This window comes from Herpailurus yagouaroundi, unplaced genomic scaffold (assembly GCF_014898765.1).
Source record: "Herpailurus yagouaroundi ecotype Mexico unplaced genomic scaffold, PumYag 218, whole genome shotgun sequence".
Lineage (NCBI taxonomy): Eukaryota > Metazoa > Chordata > Mammalia > Carnivora > Felidae > Herpailurus > Herpailurus yagouaroundi.
This window is the reverse complement of record NW_024412449.1, coordinates 7,139,147-7,159,952: the sequence shown is the minus strand read 5'-3', so window position 1 is coordinate 7,159,952 and position 20,806 is coordinate 7,139,147. Positions and strand designations below refer to the sequence as shown.

At 40.2% G+C, this 20,806-nt stretch overlaps 1 protein-coding gene across 1 annotated transcript in view; it reads left to right on the top strand.

Annotated features, from left to right (window-relative positions):
* Positions 1-5,086: 5,086 nt before the first annotated feature.
* NLRP14 (NLR family pyrin domain containing 14) overlaps positions 5,087-20,806 on the top strand; it is a 40,092-nt gene continuing 24,372 nt past the window's right edge. Inside the window, exons 1-5 of the mRNA XM_040457004.1 lie at positions 5,087-5,397; positions 6,170-6,241; positions 9,935-11,528; positions 14,889-15,059; positions 17,731-17,898. Coding sequence (XP_040312938.1) covers positions 5,106-5,397; positions 6,170-6,241; positions 9,935-11,528; positions 14,889-15,059; positions 17,731-17,898 — 2,297 coding nt within the window. The 5' untranslated portion in view covers positions 5,087-5,105. The remainder of the gene's footprint in view (positions 5,398-6,169; positions 6,242-9,934; positions 11,529-14,888; positions 15,060-17,730; positions 17,899-20,806) is intronic.

Here is a 20,806-nt window from a genome sequence, read left to right as displayed (position 1 = left end):
GGGTGTATTCTGAGGACAGTAATTATAGGCCATAGGGGATGCAGATCTCTAATTAAAAAAATATAACCATTTTATTTAGAAATAGTTTTAGATTTACAGAAAGAGTTCTTACATACTCCTCACCCAATTTCCCCTATTTTAACGTCTTGTGTTACTATTGTGTATTTGAAACCACTAAGGCAATCAATGACGACAATCAACTAAGTCACACTGAATTCAGATTTCATTACTGTTTCATAGTACTTTTTCTGTTCTTGGGTCTTTTCCAGGATATTGTATTACATATGGTCATCTTGTCTCCTTTGGTCTGTGACAGTTTCTAAGTCTCCCCCCCCCCCCGGGGGGTTTTTTTTTTTTTTTTTTGATAACCTTGACAGTTTTGAGAACTACCGATCAGGTATTTTGTAACATGTCATTTTGGGTTTGTCCGATGTTTGCCTCATGTGTAGACTGGGATTTGGGGTTTAGGGGAGGAATATGACAGTGGTGATGTACCATTTTCCTCACATCATTATCAGTGGTACAAACTATTAACAATGACCTATGACTGATTGTATTAACCTTGATCACCAGGCTGAGACAGTGTTTATCAGGTTTCCCCACTTAGCAAATCACTAAGCGTAGTCCACACTCCTGGGTAGGAGGGGAACGGGGTTAAGATCTACTTCCTGGAGGAGGGAATATCTACATAAAATATTAAATTTTGAATTCTTTAAGAGAGATTTGTCTCTTTCCCTTCATTCATTCATTCATGTATAGCCATATGGACTCCTGGATATTTGCTTTCTACTTTGGGTTATAATAATATAGTATGTTATTTTGGCCAGTGGGAGCTCTTTCCAGTTGGCTTCTATGTCCTTTTGATCTACTCCATCCTTTTTTCCTTTCCTGGCACTATGAGCTCTAGGCTTCTTTTATATATTCCCAGCCCCAACCCTAGAACCTGCAGTTTCTTCAAGGAGCCCTGATTCCTTTTATTGGAGAACAGTATTAGAACCAAGATCTGAGTCTGGGTGCATAGCTACAATTTTAATAGCTCATGTCAACAGTTCTCAAGTGGTTTTACTGATTTACACTCCAACTCTATTTGCTGAATTTCCTATAAAGTTTTTGCTGTTGGGGTGCCTGGGTGGTTCAATTGGTTAAGCACGGGACTCGATTTTGGCTCAGGTCATGATCTCACAATCCTGAGACTGAGCCCCATGTCTGGCTCTGCACTTGGTGTGAAGCCTGCTTGAGATTCTCTCTTTCCCTCTCTCTCTGCCCCTCTCCCACTTGCGTTCTCACTCTCCTTTTTGTTTGTTTTTTCATTTGCCATTTGTATTTGAATTCTTATGGACAAGAGGTTTTAACTTCAACATAGTTAACTGTATCTCCTAATATTCATGCTGGTTCTCAATCATTTCCCTTATTGTGCCCAAGCTGGTAAGTCCCCCTTCTCCTAAGCTATAATGAATATTCTCTGCTATTTTTCCTCCTCTGGTCTGAAGTATTAATGGCTTACTGATTTACTCTAGATTAATTATGTGAAGATGCTAATTAATCTTTTCTGAATGGTTTATCGGTTGTCCTAATAATCTGCACTGGAATGCTTCCCTTTTCAATTACAGTATTCCTTCTATTATACATTAAAATCTTTTGAGATTGTCTTTTCCTGAGTTATCTACTCTGCTTCTTTGATTTGTTTATTATGGTAGCATCCTAGAGAAGGACTGATTGAGTTACATACTCAGCAGTAGAGGGTAAGGCTTTGGAAATGGTTTCAGCTGGGGGCAGTTTGCTGCCCTGAGGACCTTTGGCAATGTCTGAAGACACTTTGTCACAACTATGGGAGATTGAAGGTTCTAATAACATCTAGAGTCCTGCAGTGCTGCTAAACATTATATAGTGCACCTAAGTGTCACTCAGTGAAGAATTATCTAGCCAGAAATGTTAGTAGTGGTGAGATTGAGAAACTCCATTCCTTATGGCAATTCCATAAGGGCAACCAAGAAAGAAAATCAGGCCAGAGTATATGAAAAGGGTGGGAATATCCTATTTTCTAGATGACGTGTCACTTCCCCCAGACCTCATCTCTACTCTTTCTAGAAAAGAATCCATCCTTCCTTTGTGTTCTAGAGTCCTATAAGAGCTCAGAAGATTGCCACTGCATATTTAGAGGTTCCTCTTCCTGTAGCCCAGTGTTCACAGGATCCAGTACCACAGAATATGGCCACACAGAGGCATTTAACCCTGAATCCCCCATGCCTAGAAAAATAGAGTGAAATTAAAAGGAAGGGCTACCTAGTAGAAGGAGAATGACCTTTGTAGTTTGATTGGCTACTTGTCAACTCTTTAACCTGGGCAAGTTTCTTAATTTCTGAGTCCTTGATTCTACAAAATGTGGATAAAAGCCAAACCTTCAGGACTATTTTTAAGAGTAAAGAAAATTTTCATAACCTATACGCTATAGATCCTCAATAAATGTCATTGTTAACATGTGAGGAATGAATATTTTGAACAACAGGCTTTAATTATAAAGAGCAAAAATTTATATCAATAAATTTGCAAATTGAAATCCTCTTAGACCATGGATTCCCATTTTAGTTCAGAACATGTTGGAATTTATGAATGCCTTCACACAAGAGGAGCAACACCAGACAGCATCTGTTTTCCAAACAAAGGAAGACCACAAAACAAGGAAAAAGAACAATTCCTTCAAGAACAGCATAAAACCTTTGGGAAGGAGGCCAAAGTGTATGGTACTTTCTGTCAGAATTGCACATATCTTGTAGGAGTATAAATCCAATAGGATTCAGAACCATCTAGATCTTGGCTCACAGAGACACCTGGAAAGGCAAGAGGAAAAAAAAGTATCAGATTGTGAAAGTTAAGGGGAAAGAGAATACCAAGAAGGTTTTTATTATATGTATGGCACCCTGTAAGTTAGGTGCACACAGTAACTTCTAATCTTTGCAGAGGTAGGTACTGTCATTTTTCTTCTAGACATGAAAGTTGAATCCGAAAATACCTGTTGGGTTTTGTAGCAAGATGGTAATTGGTAGGAGTTATCTCAGTGGAATTCTGGTGGCAAAAGTGAGATCGCAGTGGATTGAGGAGGAATTATAGGTAAAGTATAGAAGACTCTGAAGAAGCTTGAGCGTGAAGATGAAGGGGATGTGGAGTAAAGGGAACATTTGTGTAAGGCTAGACTTGGGCATGTTTAAATGTTAGTGAGAAGGGCTGAGAGGTCAGGGAGACGTTAAGACAGGAGATCACTAATGAATTAAGTCCTTTAACAATTAGAAGCTGATGAGGTTCAGATCACCGGTGGAGCCAAGAGCTCTACAAAAGGAGAAAGAGCCCCTTTGTTACAAAAAGAAAAAGATTGGCCCAGGCACAGTGAAATCTGGAAATTTCTAGGCAGGACCCTAGCGTGTGTTCTGTGCCTCATTTCCCCTCCCCTACCATAGCTTTTCTGTCTTGGAGAAATCTCATTTATCCTTTGAAGTTTCCTCAAATTTACTCTTTTTTTTTTTTTTTTTTTTTTGCTTCTTTAAAAAAAATTATTGTTGGAAACTGTTTTGGTACCATCCTAATCTGTAAACTAGAATATTCTCTGCAGTGCAGACACACACACACACACACACACACACACACACACACACGGTGAGACCCTAAAACAGCTGATGGCTCCCTCATTACTGTAGGATAAAGTCCTGATTTACTATGTAATTTTGAGGTAATTCAATTTTTGCTTAAGAAGTAAAATCCCCTTCTCCATTTTCCCCCATCCTTCTTTTCCAGGCCCATTAGCAAGAATAGGGGTAGGTATTATGGAAGACGGGAAAGATCTAGGTTTTCTGAATTTCTAGGCAATTCTGTCTGTACCACTTACTAGTTCTGACTCTCTAGCCAACTGCTGAAAAGGAGATAAGGCACTTGGAGACCTGGGTTAAGCGATTACCTGCAGGTGCCTGTGCTGAATAAAAAACTGAATAAGGCTCTTAAGTGGCTGATAAATAAGAGGAAAACCGGGCTCAGAAGAGGAGGATTTGATAGTTTTTGAAGAGCTGTCCTAGTGGGAGTGAGAGCATGAAATTGCTCAGTTACCTGGAAGGTATTAGGAGAGACTGGGTTATAGGAGCCTGCGGTTTAAGTGTGAGTAGTCTTTGCTGATAAATGCCAGAGTGGAATATGGTCATGGGAGTTGAGGTATGGGAAATGAGAGAGCACTGTTTTGGGTGGGCTTTAACTTGGAACACACCCAGAGTATGTGTGGTGTTGGGGAGTGGGTGTGAACAGACCCTCATTGGCTGTGTATGGATGTGTGACCAGTGATAATATGACCAGAAGAGGGAGGTGGTGGCATATCTCAACTGTATGAGCTTCAGGAATAATGATACATTGCTGGGGTGCAATAACAGTGTTTCAGGAGCTGAGATCTATGTTGGGTGTTGGTGGGGGAGAGAAGGGATGAGGAGAGTTGCCAGTACTTAGTAGGAGCCTGTTCTGTGCCAGGTGATATATGAACTCTACCTCATTTAATCCATACCATGGTTCTCTGAGGGTGATTCTGATCTTCTCACTTTGCAGGAGAGTAAACTGAGGCTCAGAGAGATGAATTGCCTTTATTTATTTATTTTTTTTTAACATTTATTAATTTTTGAGAGACAGAGCACATAAGCAGGGGAGGGGCAGAGGGGGAGGGAGACACAGAATCGGAAGCGGGCTCCAGGCTCTGAGCTGTCAGCACAGAGCCCGACATGGGGCTCGAACTCCTGAACTGAGTGAGAGATCATGACCTGAGCTGAAATCAGACGCTTAACCGACTGAGCCACCCAGGTGCCCCTGTTTCCTAACAGCTAATAAGTGGTAGGACTGGGAGTAACTCTGGGAAGGTGGAAGAAACATACAGTTGTCTGTGTTAAAGGCATGTTTTTATGACAGCAAATGTGTTCCAGGAGGCACTAGGTCAGTACTGAGCCTAATACACTGGGCTTCAACACATTTGTTGAATTTGTATTTTTATAGGGATTTTGTTTTTCTAATCTTTTCCATCAGTCCTGTTTATTCACATTCTTTTGTTTCCCCCACTGAAGCCTGAGTATTGATCCGTGGACAAGATGACAGATGGGTCATCGTCTTCCTTCTTTCCTGATTTTGGGCTGCTCTTGTATTTGGAGGAGCTAAACAAAGAGGAATTGAATAAATTCAAGTTACTTCTAAAGAATGAGACCATGGAATCCGGGTGCTGCCAGATACCCTGGGCTGAGGTGAAGAAGGCCAAGCGAGAGGACTTGGCTAATTTGATGAACAAATATTATCCGGGGGAACAAGCCTGGGATGTGGCTCTCAAAATCTTTGGCAAGATGAACCTGAAGGATCTGTGTGAGAGAGCAAGAGCAGAGATCAACTGTGAGTGATGCTGGGGACCTATCTGGGGGTGGGAGAAGGATGTGCTTCCTGAGGCCCATTGGGATGATTCTATGAAAGGGACTTGGGGATTGAACCATTGTTGGGTAATTTGAGAAACACTGAAGAGGCAGGAGCATTTTGAGTATTGTTACTCAGCCTGGCTCCTTAATTGGGGGTAATTCATCCATCTTGTACCAATTATGATGATTAAAGGAACTGAGTGATAATAATTGTCCCATCTGGTGTTCCTGTGCCTGAACTGCTGCAGATAGTCCTAGGTTGCACTAAATTTTAAGTAATTTCGAATATGATTTAAAATATTTGCTAACATAGGAGGAATGGGCAAAATTTTGTTAAGGGGCATAAGCCAAGCCAATATTTCTGGTCATTCCTAAGTATGAAATATTATAGACGTCAAAACTTCCTTACTCGTATGCTTTACAAGGCTTTACAGCTACAAAGTGTGTATTCATTATTTTCTAGGAACCTCACCATATCCCGGCGAGGTCAGTGTAGACCAGGCTTAGGCTAGACCACTTGCCCTAACTACAGGATGGAGGGCCTCGCAAGAGGTCCCTGCTACAGTGGTGCTGACACATCACTTCTCCCCCAGCTAAGCTGGTGGAGTCTGAGGCTCTGTTGGCTCTGCTTTTCTTAAGCCCAGATGTCCTAGAATTGGACCACTGACGGCCATTCTGGCCCCTGTTATGGCTGTCAGTAAAGCTCTCCTTGTTTTTGGTGAATCTCACAATCCTGTTGGAACCTGTTGCAGGGACAGCCCATTCCCTGGGACCAGAGGATGCCAGGACACAAGAGGAACAAGATGAGCAGGAGGCAGTGCAGGGTGAGCAGATGTTTGGTTTTTGTTTTGTTGTCAGATTTGGGAGGAGGTTGAGTGTTTGAAATGTGATGGGGGGTTATGCCCCAGGAGACAGTTGTTCACCTCTTCTTAACTTCTAATATACTACCTGTTGATGATTATTCAAAAAGAGTCAACAAAACTGGCTCTCTGACTGAGGTCAAAATCTGGGCCGTGTTAATTCAGGGCCTCAGTGAGCATAGTATTTGGAAACGCCCAGTCAGAAGTTCACAGTCTGATGAAGAAAGGTATATTCGCGTCTCATTTACAAGTTAGTGAGTCCCTGAGTTTGGCAGGGACTATTTGGCTTATCATATCTACTTCCTTCCTTTAGAAATGATGCTGTAATTGAGTTCCAAGAGTGGTGACCAGCTAGTCCATATAGCATGTAGTTTCTAGAACCAGGTCTTCTTAGTCTTCGTTCAATACCATTTCCATCCCCCCTGCTTAGCTTTAAATTCCATGTAGTTGAATTCTAGTTTGTGTAAATGGAATTACAGTAGAAAGAAACTTGATCAAGTAAGAAATCATTCTTAACCCAGCTATGCTGCTTTCTGATGGGCCATGTTATTATTCTTTTTTTTTTTTAATGTTTATTTGAGAGAGAGCAAGCAGGGGGACTGCAGAGAGAGGCAGAGGGAGAATCCCAAGCAGTCTCGATGCTGCCCAGTGTGGGGTGCAAGCCCACAAACCATGAGATCATGACCTGAGTCGAAACCAAGAATTGGACGTTTAACCAACTGAGCCACCCAGGTGCTCCTGAGCCACATTACTTCACTCAAGAAGTAATTGATACCTGCTTTTTTCCAAGCACTAATAAATAAAAAATGCTTCCTGTGTTAAGTGATCTTGAAGATAACTTTTTGCTTTGAGCTTAATTTCTGATTCAGTGTAAGGAAGTTTATTCTTATAGTATTTATTACTGGCCATAAATTTAGGAAATTAGGATTCCTTCTCATAGAAATTAACTGTTAGAAAATTTGGAAGATAGATAAAAGTACCATGAAGAAAGTAAGTCATCCTCATAGGTGCACCTGGATGGCTCAGTCAGTTCAGTGTCCAACTTTGGCTCAGGTCATGATCTCGTGGTTTGTGGGTTTGAGCCCCACATTGGGCTCGCTGCTATCAGCACAGAGCCCTCTTTGGATCCTCTGTCCCCCTCTCTCTCTGCCCATCCCCCACTCACACTTTGTCTCTCAAAAATAAATAAACATTAAAAATTAAGAACCAATCATCCTCATGATCCCAATTTTCTTTTAAGTGTTACTCTTTTTATGGTATAATATTTAGTAGAGTGTATCTGCCTTGCAATACCTACCTTCTTCTGGAGGAGATCTAAGCATAATCTCGTGGGACCTGAATTATGTTAGATGTTTGTACTGAATGCCCTGGTAGAATAAAGAAAAGAATTATTTACGTTTAAAAATAATTGTAGCTTGTGAGATGTACTGTGAATGAAAATATAGCATGTTTTGAGAAAAATGAAAGAGAACTATTCTAGCATTGGGGTTTAGAGACAGCTTCTCTGAACAGTGACATTTAAGATCTAAAGAAGGAATTGGACTTAACTAGGTAAGGGTGAAACTATGTTTTCACTTTGCTTGGACACTTGGGAATATGTTTTTAATTTTAATTCCAGTGTAGTTAATGCACAGTGTTATAGTAGTTTCAGGCATGCAATATAATAATTCAACAATTCTGTACATTACTCAAGTGCTCATCATGATAAGTGTACTCTTAATCCCCATCACTTATTTCACCCATCCCCCCCACCCACCTCTCCTCTGGTAACCATCGGTTCTCTGTAGTTGAGAATCTAGTTTTTGGTTGGTCTCTTTGTTTTTTTTTTTCCTTTTGTCCATTTATTTTGTTTCTTAAATTTCACATGAGTGAGATCATGTGATGTTTGTCTTTCTCTGACTTATTCTGCTTAGCATTATACTCTCTAGCTCCATCCATGTTGTTGCAGATGGCAAGATTTCATCCTTTTTTATGGCTGAGTAATATTCCATCATATGTATATACCACTTTTTATTTATCCATTCATCTATCAGTAAACACTTAGGCTGCTTCCATTTCTTAGCTCTTTTAAGTAATACTGCAATAAACATAGGGGTGCATATATCTTTTTGAATTGGTGTTTTCATATTCTTTGAGTAAATACCCAGTAGTGGGATTACTGGATTGTATAGTAGTTCTATTTTTAACTTTGTGAAGAATCTCCATACTGTTTTCCATAATGGCTGTACCAGTTTGCATTCCCACTAACAGTGCACAAGGGTTCCTTTTTCTCCACATCTTCTCCAACACTTGTTGTTTCTATTGTTGTTGATTTTAGCCATTCTGACAGGTGTGAGGTGATATCTCATTATGGTTTTGATTTGTATTTCCCTGATGATGAGTGATGATGAAAATCTTGTGTCTGTTGGCCGTCTGGGTGTTTTCTTTAGAGAAATGTCTATTCATGTCTTTTGCCCATTTTTAATTGGATTATTTGGGTTTTTTGGCATTGAGTTGTAGAAGTTCTTTAAAAAAATATTTATTGGGGTGCCTGGATGGCTCAGTCGGTTGAGCATCTAACTCTTGATCTTGGCTTAGGTCATGATCTCACGGTTTGTGAATTTAAGCATCATGTCAGGCTCTGTGCTGATAGTGTGGAGCCTGCTTAGGATTCTGTCTCACCTTCTCTCTGCCTATCCCCTGCTTGTGCACACACACTCTCTCTCTCTCTCTCTCAAAATAAATAAATAAACTTAAAAAATTTTTAAAAAGGAATCTCTGCACCCAACATGGGGCTTGAGCTTACAACCCCAAGACCAAGAGTCTCATGTTCTACCAACTGAGCCAGCCAAGCACCCCGGGTTGTAGAAGTTGTTTATATATTTTGAGTACTAACCCTTTATCAGATACATCATTTGCAAATATCTTCTCATTCAGTAGGTTGTCTTTTAGTTTTGTTGATTGTTTCCTTTGCTGTGCAGAAGATTTTTATTTTGCTGTGCAGCAAACCAATGGTTTGCTTTTGTTTCCCTTACCTAAGGAGACACATCTAGAAAAGGGAATATTTTTCTTTTCTTTAAATATTCTTCAGGCTATGTTTCAATGTTCATTATTCTTCATAGTTTACTAAAAGGCAGATTATTTCGATCTATAGATTCAGATATGTCTTCAGGTCTTCCCTGGCTATCACTGTTAATTGACCTGTGTTCTTTTTTCATCTGGATGATGACTGTGCTCTCCACATAAGGCATCTTTTTTTTCCTCTATAGAGGAAGAGTACAAAGAGAACATATTTCTCTTTTTTTGTTTTAAGTAGGCTCCATGCCCAATTTGGGGCTTGAATTCACAACCCCAGGATCAAGAGCTGGAAGCTCTACTGACTGAGGCAGCCAGATGCCCCAAAGAGAACACATTTTTAGAGCAAATCTAATTTTTGCTTTCCACCATATATTCATTCTTGTTTTGTCAGTTTCTTATGCATGTTTTAAATCTATAGCAACATGTTTTAGTTTTACTTATATTCTTACCTAAACCAGCTGCACTTTGATTTGAGTGCACATTATTGCTTGTTCTTGACTTCAAGTCCAGTGTTCTTGATGCTGCAATTGAAAGAATTCGCTTTGATCATGTGTTTCTGTGTTTTTTTTTTTTTTTCCTGCTCCATTCTCACTAACTTAGGTGATGGAACAGAATACAGAGCCCAAGTAACAGAAAAATATTGTATCACGTGGGATAAGAAGTGTTTATTTGGAGAACCTGAAGATTTTCATCCTGGAGTTGCTCAGAAAGATCAAGAACTGTTGGAACATCTGTTTGACGTGGATGTGAAAACCGGTGAGCAGCCACAGACAGTGGTGCTCCAGGGGCCTGCTGGAGTTGGGAAAACAACCTTGGTGAGAAAAGCAGTGGTAGATTGGGCCCAGGGAAATCTCTACCAGCAGAGGTTTAGCTATGTTTTTTATCTCAATGCAAGAGAAATCAACCAGTTGAGAGAACGAAGTTTTGTTCAAATGATATCAAAGGACTGGCCCAGCACAGAAGGCCCCATTGAAAGGATCATGTCCCAGCCCAGCAGTCTCCTTTTTATTATTGATAGTTTTGATGAGCTGAACTTCGCCTTTGAGGAACCTGAATCTGTGCTGTGTGAGGATTGGACCCAGGTACACCCAGTGTCCTTCCTTCTCAGTAGTCTGCTGAGGAAAGTGATGCTCCCTGAGTCATCCTTATTGGTGACAACAAGACTCACAGCTTGTAAGAAACTGAAGCCTCTGTTGAAGAATCCGCATTCTGTAGAGCTGCTAGGTATGTCTAAGGGTGCAAGAGAGGAGTATATTTACCAATGTTTTGAAGACCGGAAGAGAGCTTTGCAAGTATTCAATTCACTAAGAAGCAATGAGATAGTTTTTAGCATGTGTAAAGTCCCCCTAGTGTGCTGGCTTCTTTGTACCTGTCTGGAGCAGCAAATGGAGAAGGGTGGTGACATCACGTTAACCTGCAAAACAACAACAGCTCTGTTTATCTGCTATATCTCTAGCTTGTTCCCACCAGTAGATGGAAACAGTCCTAGTCTACCCAGCCAAATCCAACTGAGCAGCCTGTGCCACTTGGCTGCCAAAGGAGTGTGGACCATGACATCTGTATTTTACAGGGAGAATCTCAGAAAGCATGGCTTATCTAAATCGGATGTGTCAATTTTCCTGGACCTCAATATTCTTCAAAAGGACATGGAGTATGAAAATTGCTACATGTTCACCCACCTGCACGTTCAGGAGTTTCTTGCAGCTATGTTCTATATGTTGCAAGACAGCTGGGGAACCAAGAACAGTTCCTTTCAGTCTTTTGAAGACTTGAAGCTGTTGCTTGAAAGCAACAGTTATAAAGACCCCCATCTGACACAGATGAAATGCTTTTTGTTTGGCCTTTTGAATGAAGATCGAGTAAAACAATTGGAGAAAACTTTTAACTGTAAAATATCACTAGAGATAAAATGGAAGATACTTCGGTGGCTGGAGATGATGGGGAACAGTGAAGATTTTCCAGCGCAGGTGGAATTTCTGGAGTTGTTTTTCTATCTGTATGAGACTCAAGATGAAGCTTATATAAGCCAGGCAATGAGCTATTTCCAAAAGGTTGTCATTAATATTTGTGGGAAAATCCATTTGCTTGTATCTTCATTCTGCCTTAAACACTGCCAATGTTTACGGACCATGAAACTGTCGATAACCATGGTATTTGAGAATATGTTAAACTCAAGCCCCCTAGCTGAAATTTGGTAAGCATGGGAGTGCCCTGTCAGGGAGTGAGGGAAATAGATTTCATTGGTAGGAGGGGAGGAATTGTTGAGCTGAAGTCCCAGAGCCAGGATAACCCTTCAGGCTTGTCCTACCTTGAGGCAAGGAGGGGAAGCACTGAAACCCCTTATTGACCAGTCGTGGCTACTGGTGAGGAAAGGACAAAAATATGCCTGAAGTGGCTCTCTTGGCCTGAGGGCAATGCCAAGAAAGGGGCTTAGCTGAGAGCTATCACCTGTCAACACCCTTAACTAGAAATAATCTTCAGGTCACATCCTAGCACAGAGTTGCATCCAGTATGGTACACGTTTAACTTTTAAAAAGAATGCCCTCCAGAAGAACAAGGGAATGGGAATTTCTTGCTGAAGCTCGTTTATATAGGGCATCTATCTGTTCCTCTATAAGCTGCTGACCTAGCTCACCTTCCCTGTAGCCTAGACATAGGTCAGTCTTTGCTTTGTAGTTCATGAAAGGTCTCAGCCCTTTAATACCTAACTGGAGAGAGTCCGATGTGGGTAAGAAATAGTAGGGGCTGAATGAGTATTTTGAAATAATGAGTGTTTAGAGTTTTATGCCTATTATTTTATCCTCTTCTCTTCCTTGAATTGCCTTTTCTGACTCCATCTATGCCTGGGGGAAGAATTCAACTATGGGATTAGCTCCAGATTTAACTAAACTTGAGGGCAAAGTATGTGGTATATAGTTATCTAGTGCATGGGAAATTTAATCTCTTACCCAGTTCGATGCTGGTCAAAAGCATATTTCAGATTACAAAACTTTGATTCAGAGAAGTTTGCCTGGATAGTAAGTGCACAATTGTCGGTTCAACACACATCAGATAATAGCTAGCATCTGCTTGACCATATGCTGACAGTCTTCTAAGTCCCAGCTCATTTAGGCTCTCAACAATCCTAGTAAAAGCCTACTAGTAAAAACCCTGAGGTATCAAAAGGTATTAATTTGACTGAGGTCCTACATAGGATTGTGAGTCCTTGGTTTTCCAGCTTAACCCACACTGCCTTGTTGCCATTAGGTACAATCACAGAACCATCTCCCTTGTAAGGACATACATTTCATTTCTCCTTAGCTGTGAGAGAGAAAGTTCTAGGCTTGGATGCCATGATCTTTACTGTTCTCGGGGTGTTGTAAGTAATCTCATTCAGTCTGTCTTCTCAATTCTGACTTAGTGGTTCTGTTTAAAGATGTGATTGAACCCAGGGCATTAGAGTGTATTTTATGCCCAAGAGTAAACATTAAGAAGACATTCTGGCCATTATATTGCTAGTCCTCAGGCTACCTTCCCTTCATCTGTGTTCTAGTGTTATATAATACTAGAGTTGGCCTTGTTGCTAAAATAAGAGTCTGAGAAACCCAGTGTTCTAAGAGGCACATTATAGGTGGGTCAGTGTCTTCCACAACAAAACAGTGTTGTAAATTTAATAGCATTGCTATCTGTCTTGTTCACCATTATATCCCATAACATTTCTTTTTTTTTAAATATATATATATATATTTTTTTTTTTTCTTTTTTGGACACAGAGCATGCACATGAGTGGGGGAGGGGCAGAAAGAGAGAAGGAGAGAGAGAATCCCAAGCAGGCTCTGCACTGTCAGCGCAGAACCTGAATCGGGGCCCAAACTCACAAACTGTGAGATTATGAACTGATCTGAAATCAAGTGTCCTACACTTAACCTACTAAGCCACCCACACACCCCTTCCACAGCATTTCCACATAGTAGGCACTTAAATGTTTGAATGAATGATGTATTACCTAGTTTTCTCAAATTTAAGACCTCAGGTGATAACAGAGGCCAGCACTCTGCAATGTTATTCAATCCCATTTTTAAGTAAGGTATGGGGAAACCAAGATTTATTGGGTAGTGAAGGAGATCAGGATATGCCACCCTAAAATATGCCACTTTTCCATTAGAAGTATTCTGAGCTGAAAGCATTTGAGTTCCTGAAACTCCTTACCTGCCTACAAGCAGAGACTCTAAAAAGAACTCGACTGTCATGAATCCCCTCCCTGCAAGCAATTTCTCTAATTTCTTCTTGGAGGCAAGTTGGCACCACACCCAGGTGGATGTTGTCACAAACTATCCTGTCTCTTCTCTGTTCTCTTAAGGGTCCATTTATCTTTCCAACAAGTCCTTTGTTTTTCCACAAGTGCCTTTTCTCCCTCTGCCTTTCCCCCACTAAATTAGCTATATAAACCCAAATAATGCCTACATCTCTGAGTTACTCATCACTGAATTCCTCCCATGTAGGTCCACAATGCACATGCTAATACAATTTGTATGCTTTTCTCTTGTTAATCTGTCTTTTGCCCATCCAATTTAGAGGGCCCCAGCGAGAACCTAGGAGGCCACAGGGAAAAAGATGCTTTTTTTCCCTCTCCTATAGCAGCTATTTGTATAAGGCAACATGCTAGACTTTTATGTATTTTAATATAAATAAAACAGCTACCGATTGTTAGCATTTACAATGGGAAACATTTGTTAAGTATTTTGTATAGATTCTTACTGAATCTTCACAGTAATCCTAAGAAATAGATACTATTATCTTCATTGTTTAAGATGAAGAAACTGAGGCTCGCCTAGGCTAGTGATGTTGCCAGATCAGCCAGTTTAGTGAAAGGCAGAGTTGGGACTCAGGACTGTTTTGTTGTAGAGCTTTTGCTTATAATCATAAGGATGTCCTCTGCTTTATTCCTTACTAACCTTTGTTTATAATGAGTTTGTCAATAGTATGCCTATTAGTTAAATTATACAACAGTTACAAATTTACAGAGTGCCTTTGTGTATGTACTAAATTTGACTATTAAATCCCCACAGTCCTGTGAAGGGAGATAGAATTTCCATTTCGTACATGAAGAGAGCTCAGAGCTCCTAGAACTGATGTGACTTCCCTAAAGTGATGTAGCTAGTCAACGGGAGAACTGGAGCTCAAAACCCGGGCTTCTTAGTCTCCACCCTGTCCCCAGATGTCTCCCTATTACTCCTATTCTTACTCTTTGTAGTCTTATTTTTCTTCTTGATACTGGCTCTTTGGGTATTTGAAGACCTCCGGATTGTCCTTCCTAAGTCTCTTCCTCCAAAGTGAAGTCTCTAGTGTAGTTTTGTGTGTTGAAGAAATATGTTGAGGGGGTGAGAGAGTTACTAGGCAAACAAAGCCTTTGGGGTGCCAAGAGGAAGATTTTCGGGTGGACTGCGCCCACAACAGACCTGCACTGATGTACTCACCATTTCCGGGGTATACTTCCTTTCACCCAACACCATCTTCTGACAGGTGCCCTGGTTGAAACAGATAAATCCATCTTTTCTTTTTCTCAATTATCTAGGCGAAGGGATGGTGGTCATATTACTCATTGCTGGCAAGATCTCTGTTCAGTGCTTCATACAAATGAACACTTGAGAGAATTGGACCTGTGTCATAGCAACCTCAATGAATTAGCCATGAAGACTTTTTATCAGGAACTGAGGCATCCAAGCTGTAAACTACAAAAGCTATTGTAAGTTTGGCATCAGAAAGTCTAATGGAGTTATTCCACCTTCTTTCTTTGTCCCATTGGCTACTACTTATTAGGGGATCCAATAGTAAACAAATATTTAAAATCCACTGTGTAAACTACTTTAAGAACACCACCAGTGGAAACCTCTGGGGATGTGGAAGCATAACTAACTTGTTCTGGGAGTGTAGCAGCTATTGACATGTGTTTTTTGAGGCCCAATAAGGAATTTTGTACGTGAGGAAGGACACAGAGCTAAGGCATTCTAGGCAGCTCAATAGCATTTCCAAAGATAGGTTCTGGAGTACACTACTTTTCTTTTTAATTTCTTTCTCTTGAAGAATAATTTACTTTTTTTTTTTTTTTAATTTTTTTTTTCAACGTTTATTTATTTTTGGGACAGAGAGAGACAGAGCATGAACGGGGGAGGGGCAGAGAGAGAGGGAGACACAGAATCGGAAACGGGCTCCAGGCTCCGAGCCATCAGCCCAGAGCCCGACACGGGGCTCGAACTCGCGGACCGCGAGATCGTGACCTGGCTGAAGTCGGACGCTTAACCGACTGCGCCACCCAGGCGCCCCAAGAATAATTTACATTTAATAAAAGGCACAGATAGTAAGTGTCTAGTAAGCTTGATGATTGCATATACCTATGTAACCAATACCCAAAACAAGCTAGAGAATAATTCCATCACCTCTGGAAGTTTCCTTCTACCCCTTTCTATTAGTTTTCTTACCCTATCCCAGTCTCAAAGGCAACCACTTTCTAAATTTATAACTATAGATTAGCTTTGTCTGTTCTTGTAAATAGTTTTGATTGCTTCATGTAGTATGTACGTGTTGTGTCTGTATTCTTCTGCTCAACAAAATGTTTTAAAAATTTACCTATGTAGTTGTATGTTTTAGTAGCCTGTTTCTTCTTATTGCTGATGTGAGTATTCCATTGTTTGACCTACTGCAGCTCATTCATTCTCTTTTGAATAGACTCCTGTGTTGTTTCCAGTTTTGGGCTATAATGAATAAGGCTGCTATGACTATTCTTGCACGAATTTTGTATGTGTGTGATCTATGTTCTCATCTCTTGGGCTAATATTTAGGAATGGAACTGCCAGTTTACAGATGGATGTTTAACCTGTTAATAAATTGCCAGCCAGCCCTTTAGAGTGGTTGTGCCATTTTGTAGTCCTACTGACAATATATGAAAGTTCCGGCTGCTCCTCATCCTGGCCAACATTTGCTACTTTATTATATCCTAATTTGATTCTACAGACCCTATCATTTTTTTACATTTGCTGGTTTACATGGCTTTCCCCCTTTTGTCTACTGGTTCTACTAAGAGCTGGAACTGATGCTATTTAGTACTGTATTCAATGCCCATCCATGTGCTCAAGGCCTAATTGGTGCTCAGTAATATGTATTGAATACTGAACAAACGATTAGCACTGGAGATTGATGTTCTTTTTTTAGGGGAGGGGGACAGGCTTCTCCTTAAATATTTCCCTTGGAATCTCCATGTTTTCAGTGAGATCTGACCTTAGATTTAAAGTACCAGATTTGGTCTGGTTTTGCACCATAGATGGGGTAGTCAACTGCATAGATGTCATGATTAAGGGGTTCCTGGAAATCCTTTTCATTCACCCCCAGGCATCTCCCCTACATTTTCCTTTTACTGAAAGTCACCAATCTAAAGACCTGAAATTGCTACTGCCTTCTCTGGGGTTAAGTGGCTCCCCCTCTTTTACAGTGCAAGGGTCCCTTAGGGGGTGACACCATGAAAGTAGCTCTTAGTCTTTCTTACCTCAATGTGGTCTTACTTCCTCAAGTCCTTTTTCCTTAACACATGAAATTGTACTTCCAATTTATATTTAGTGAGTGCATTAGGCACTTTTACTGGATGATGATGGTTAATGCTGTAAACAGGTGAAAGTTTTATTTTCCTGTGCTTGGCTAGAAGGGGGGTGAGGGTGAAGGTTAGGTGGTGGGTGAAAGGGAGGAGAGGTGATGTTACACAGGGGTGTTTTGAACAGTTAGTGAGCAGTGTAAGCATATTAGGCATTTGGGACTACCAGAGACACTTACAGAAGAATCAGATATAGCTAACAGTGACTGAATAGCAGATAATAGCTAGGAAGAAAAAGGGGCATATTTAACTTCCTCCCATATTTAGCTTTGGGCTGTCTCTGTACACTTAAAGTCCACAAGATGACAGCGTCTTTTGCAGTGATATGTTTTGTTAATGTTGCACATCAAACAGTTGATATTAATTATGAACTCACCTGGGGTTATTTAAAGGATTAAATGTGAATTAATGCTGTAATGAAGTATTTGGAATATTCCTCATTATTTCTGGTAGTCATACCTAGGATTAAGAGTTCAAAACCTCCTCTTCTGCTTTTCCTGATGTTATTACCTTCTTTTCCTTCAAGGTCAAAAAAAAGTTGAGGATATCAGTTGTCAGGATGTAATGGCTATCTAAGTAGTAACCCAATTATTTTTCTAAGCAACATTCTGAAACTCAGATTTCTGAGAAATCGTGAAATCTGAGAAATCCACAGTAAAATAAGAAACGGCAGGAATATTTAGTTATCTAAGAGTTGGTTTTGAAAAGAAAGTGAGTGCTATAACCAGGATACGAATAATTTTGTAATTACCCCCTGCCTATTTTTATTCTGAAGGATGAGATTTCTTTCTTTCCCTGATGGTTGTCGGGATATTGCTAGTTCCTTGACTCACAACCAGAATCTGATGCATCTCGACCTGAAAGGGAGTGATGTAGGGGACAATGGAGTAAAGTCCTTGTGTGAAGCCTTGAAAAACCCAGAGTGTAAACTACAGAATCTGAGGTAAGTTCTGAGGTTTTTTTTTTGTTGTTGTTGTTATAACTGAGACTTTTGTCTGTCCAAACAGACTTTACAGCCTGGATTTACTATTCATAGGGCCAGCTTAAATCTATTTTCATGATATAGAATGGCAGGAATCCCCAGATTCAGGGTGATTTTCTCCTGACAGGACTTTTAATTGCTTCCATCCCCCCCCACTAAAGACCCCTCATTGTATGGTTCCATGTCAACATTTCCTAAATTAAAAAAAAAAAAAAAAACAGACCCAGAATTTAAAATTATTTATATTTAAGTGCAGCCATATGTGTATTTATTGTATCTTTGAACGCTTACAGAAAAGAATGTACTAATGCTAACTGGGGCCAGTGTTAAACAGGCTCAGTTTTACTTAAGTTTTGATAACAAATCACCCTCCCCTTATAATTGCAACTCGGTGACCAGTACAGAAAGCTGAGGAAGAAGAGCACAGTGACTGTCAACTGTCAAGGTGTTTGTTCATTCTCACACACTGTGGATCCTAGTGCTGGGTCTGATTTTCTCTGAAAGTGAGAGGGTTGGCAATCCTACTAGGTCCCCACATTTGTGTGACTGGTTTCAAGGGAGATATTATTTTCCAGTGAAGGGTTTTTAATTCAGTTTTTGACAAAATAAAGCCAAACCAGAGCAAAATAAAAAATCATTGCAATAAATTTTACCTTAGAAGTTTTTATCCCTGGACTCATTTGAGGGGTGGGGTGGGGTGGGGAAATAAGGCAGAACCTTGATGCATGAAAGGCCAGGATAGGCCTGTATTTGTTAGAAGCAAATTATAATCTATATGTAGAAATCACAAGTAAAATGTGGAACAAGACCTTCTTTTTGACCATAGGCAGGTGAACTATATTAACATTGGGAATTCTTAAGTCTCCCCAGTTGTTGTAGGATGAAATTTACTTGTAGCATATCCAGAAAGTTGTTGGATGCTTCTTGAACATGGGTTGAGTTCAATTGTCGGCAGGCCAGGTTGGGGGTTATTAGTATTACCATCTGTGAAGTAGTTTTAGGACATGGTGAGGAATTTTCAGTAACCTGCAGCTTCTAGTATGGAACCCAAGTGAGAAGTAGGTCATTGGTTCTTCTGTCTACAAGCGAAACATGTTAGTAGCAAAAAGCTGTTAAATGGAAGGAAAGATGTTTTCTTACAGTGGGAGCCATGGGTCCAAGACAAAAATGCCTTGGCCCTTGACAGAGCAGCAGGACTGGGGTAAGATCTTTTTCATCAGCTGAGATTTGAACAATGTTTTCCACTGATAAGCCTTAAGGTAGACCCAGTTACTAGGCTTTCAAATAGGAAACCATCTGTCTGTGTCAACTAGTGGGGCTCCTTATATCAGTAAATAAAATGTTTTGGTGGCAGAAGTCACCAGAGCTTTGTAATAATTGAGCACTGCCTTACGTAGGATTGGATGCTCTCCCATAGTGGGTAACTCCTGGAAGTAATCGATAGTCTTATAGACTTCGTATTAACGCTCTGGAGAAAGTTTCAATTTTACGTTTACTTTAGACCTCATGTCCTAACAGCTGTGGACAGTTGACTGGCTACGGTAGTCTGGTTTAACATTGTCATGCTGAGCTTAACATTGTCAAATTGCATTTTGCTGTTTTACTATTCCCACTGATTCTAGTTGATGTGAGCAGTGAAAGCATTGATAAATCAGTAGACCTCTGCCAGGCTGCCTCACAGAAGATCCCCAATTACTGTAGGAACTTTGCAAATATAAAGTATTTAAGAAAACTTTAAATTCCTGAGAGACTCCTGTCAGCCCTTATATGTGAGCGTACTGGTGGAAAGGTACATACAGTCACTAATTTCATGTGAAGATTTCACTCTACTGTGTACTAAAGGTTCCCCTCCAGAAGGGGGAGAAGTATCTACTCTCCTTGTCCTGATAATTTTTTCCACATTGTGGGCCTGATGATAGGGTAGTTCTTAAAGTATGTTGAGCAAATAAGGGGAAAAACAAAAACCTTGGGCAAACTAATAATGCCTCATTGTGCCCAGAATCCTTTCTTATTTTGCCTGTGCTCTGCAATTGGGGGTTAATAGCAAGGTGAGGGAGCAGTTGATTCCACCAAACAGCCACATGAAGAGTACCAAAACAGTATTAACGTAAAACACTCCCTACATCTTCAAAGATTTTGAATTAGAGAATATTCCGGAAGGGTACCATCTAAAACAGTTGCAAGAACAAACTGATTAGTTGATCAAGATAAGAGGAAGATGGGGCACCCAGGTGGCTCAGTCAGTTAAGCGTGTGACTCTTGACTTCAGCTCAGGTCAAGTTTGTGAGTATGAGCCCCACATCGGGATTGGGATTCTGTCTCCCGCTCTCTGTCCCTCCCCTGCTTGTTCTCTCTCTCTCTCAAATTAAAAAAACAAAACAAAACAAAAAAACAACAAAGAACTTTAAAACAAAACAGATAAGAGGAAGGTGCCTGGGAATAACAACCACAGCCTTGACTGTATTATTAACTAGAATAAAATAGTTTATAAGATAGCATATGGACCAGTGGAAAATTTTTGCTTTTCCAGGAGTTTAGAATCGTTCTAGTGTATTATAATTGTTGACAACCATAAAGAGTTCAAAAGTATAATGGGTCCTCATAAATATGAAAAGACTTTGGAAAAGTGAGAGTGTATATACTTTGAAATCAGAATTTCTGCCACCTGCACAGATGACCCAGCAGGCAGAGACTTGAGTTGGAAACTGAACTACTAGTCCTGTTTTCTCTATTACAAAAACATCTGTTTTAGTCATTAACTTTCATAAACCCTGATATATATCCATAGCCTCATAATCATACCAGACAAGTGCTTTTTTTTTTAAGTTTATTTTTGAGAGAGAGCATGCTGAAGGGGCAGAGAGAGAAT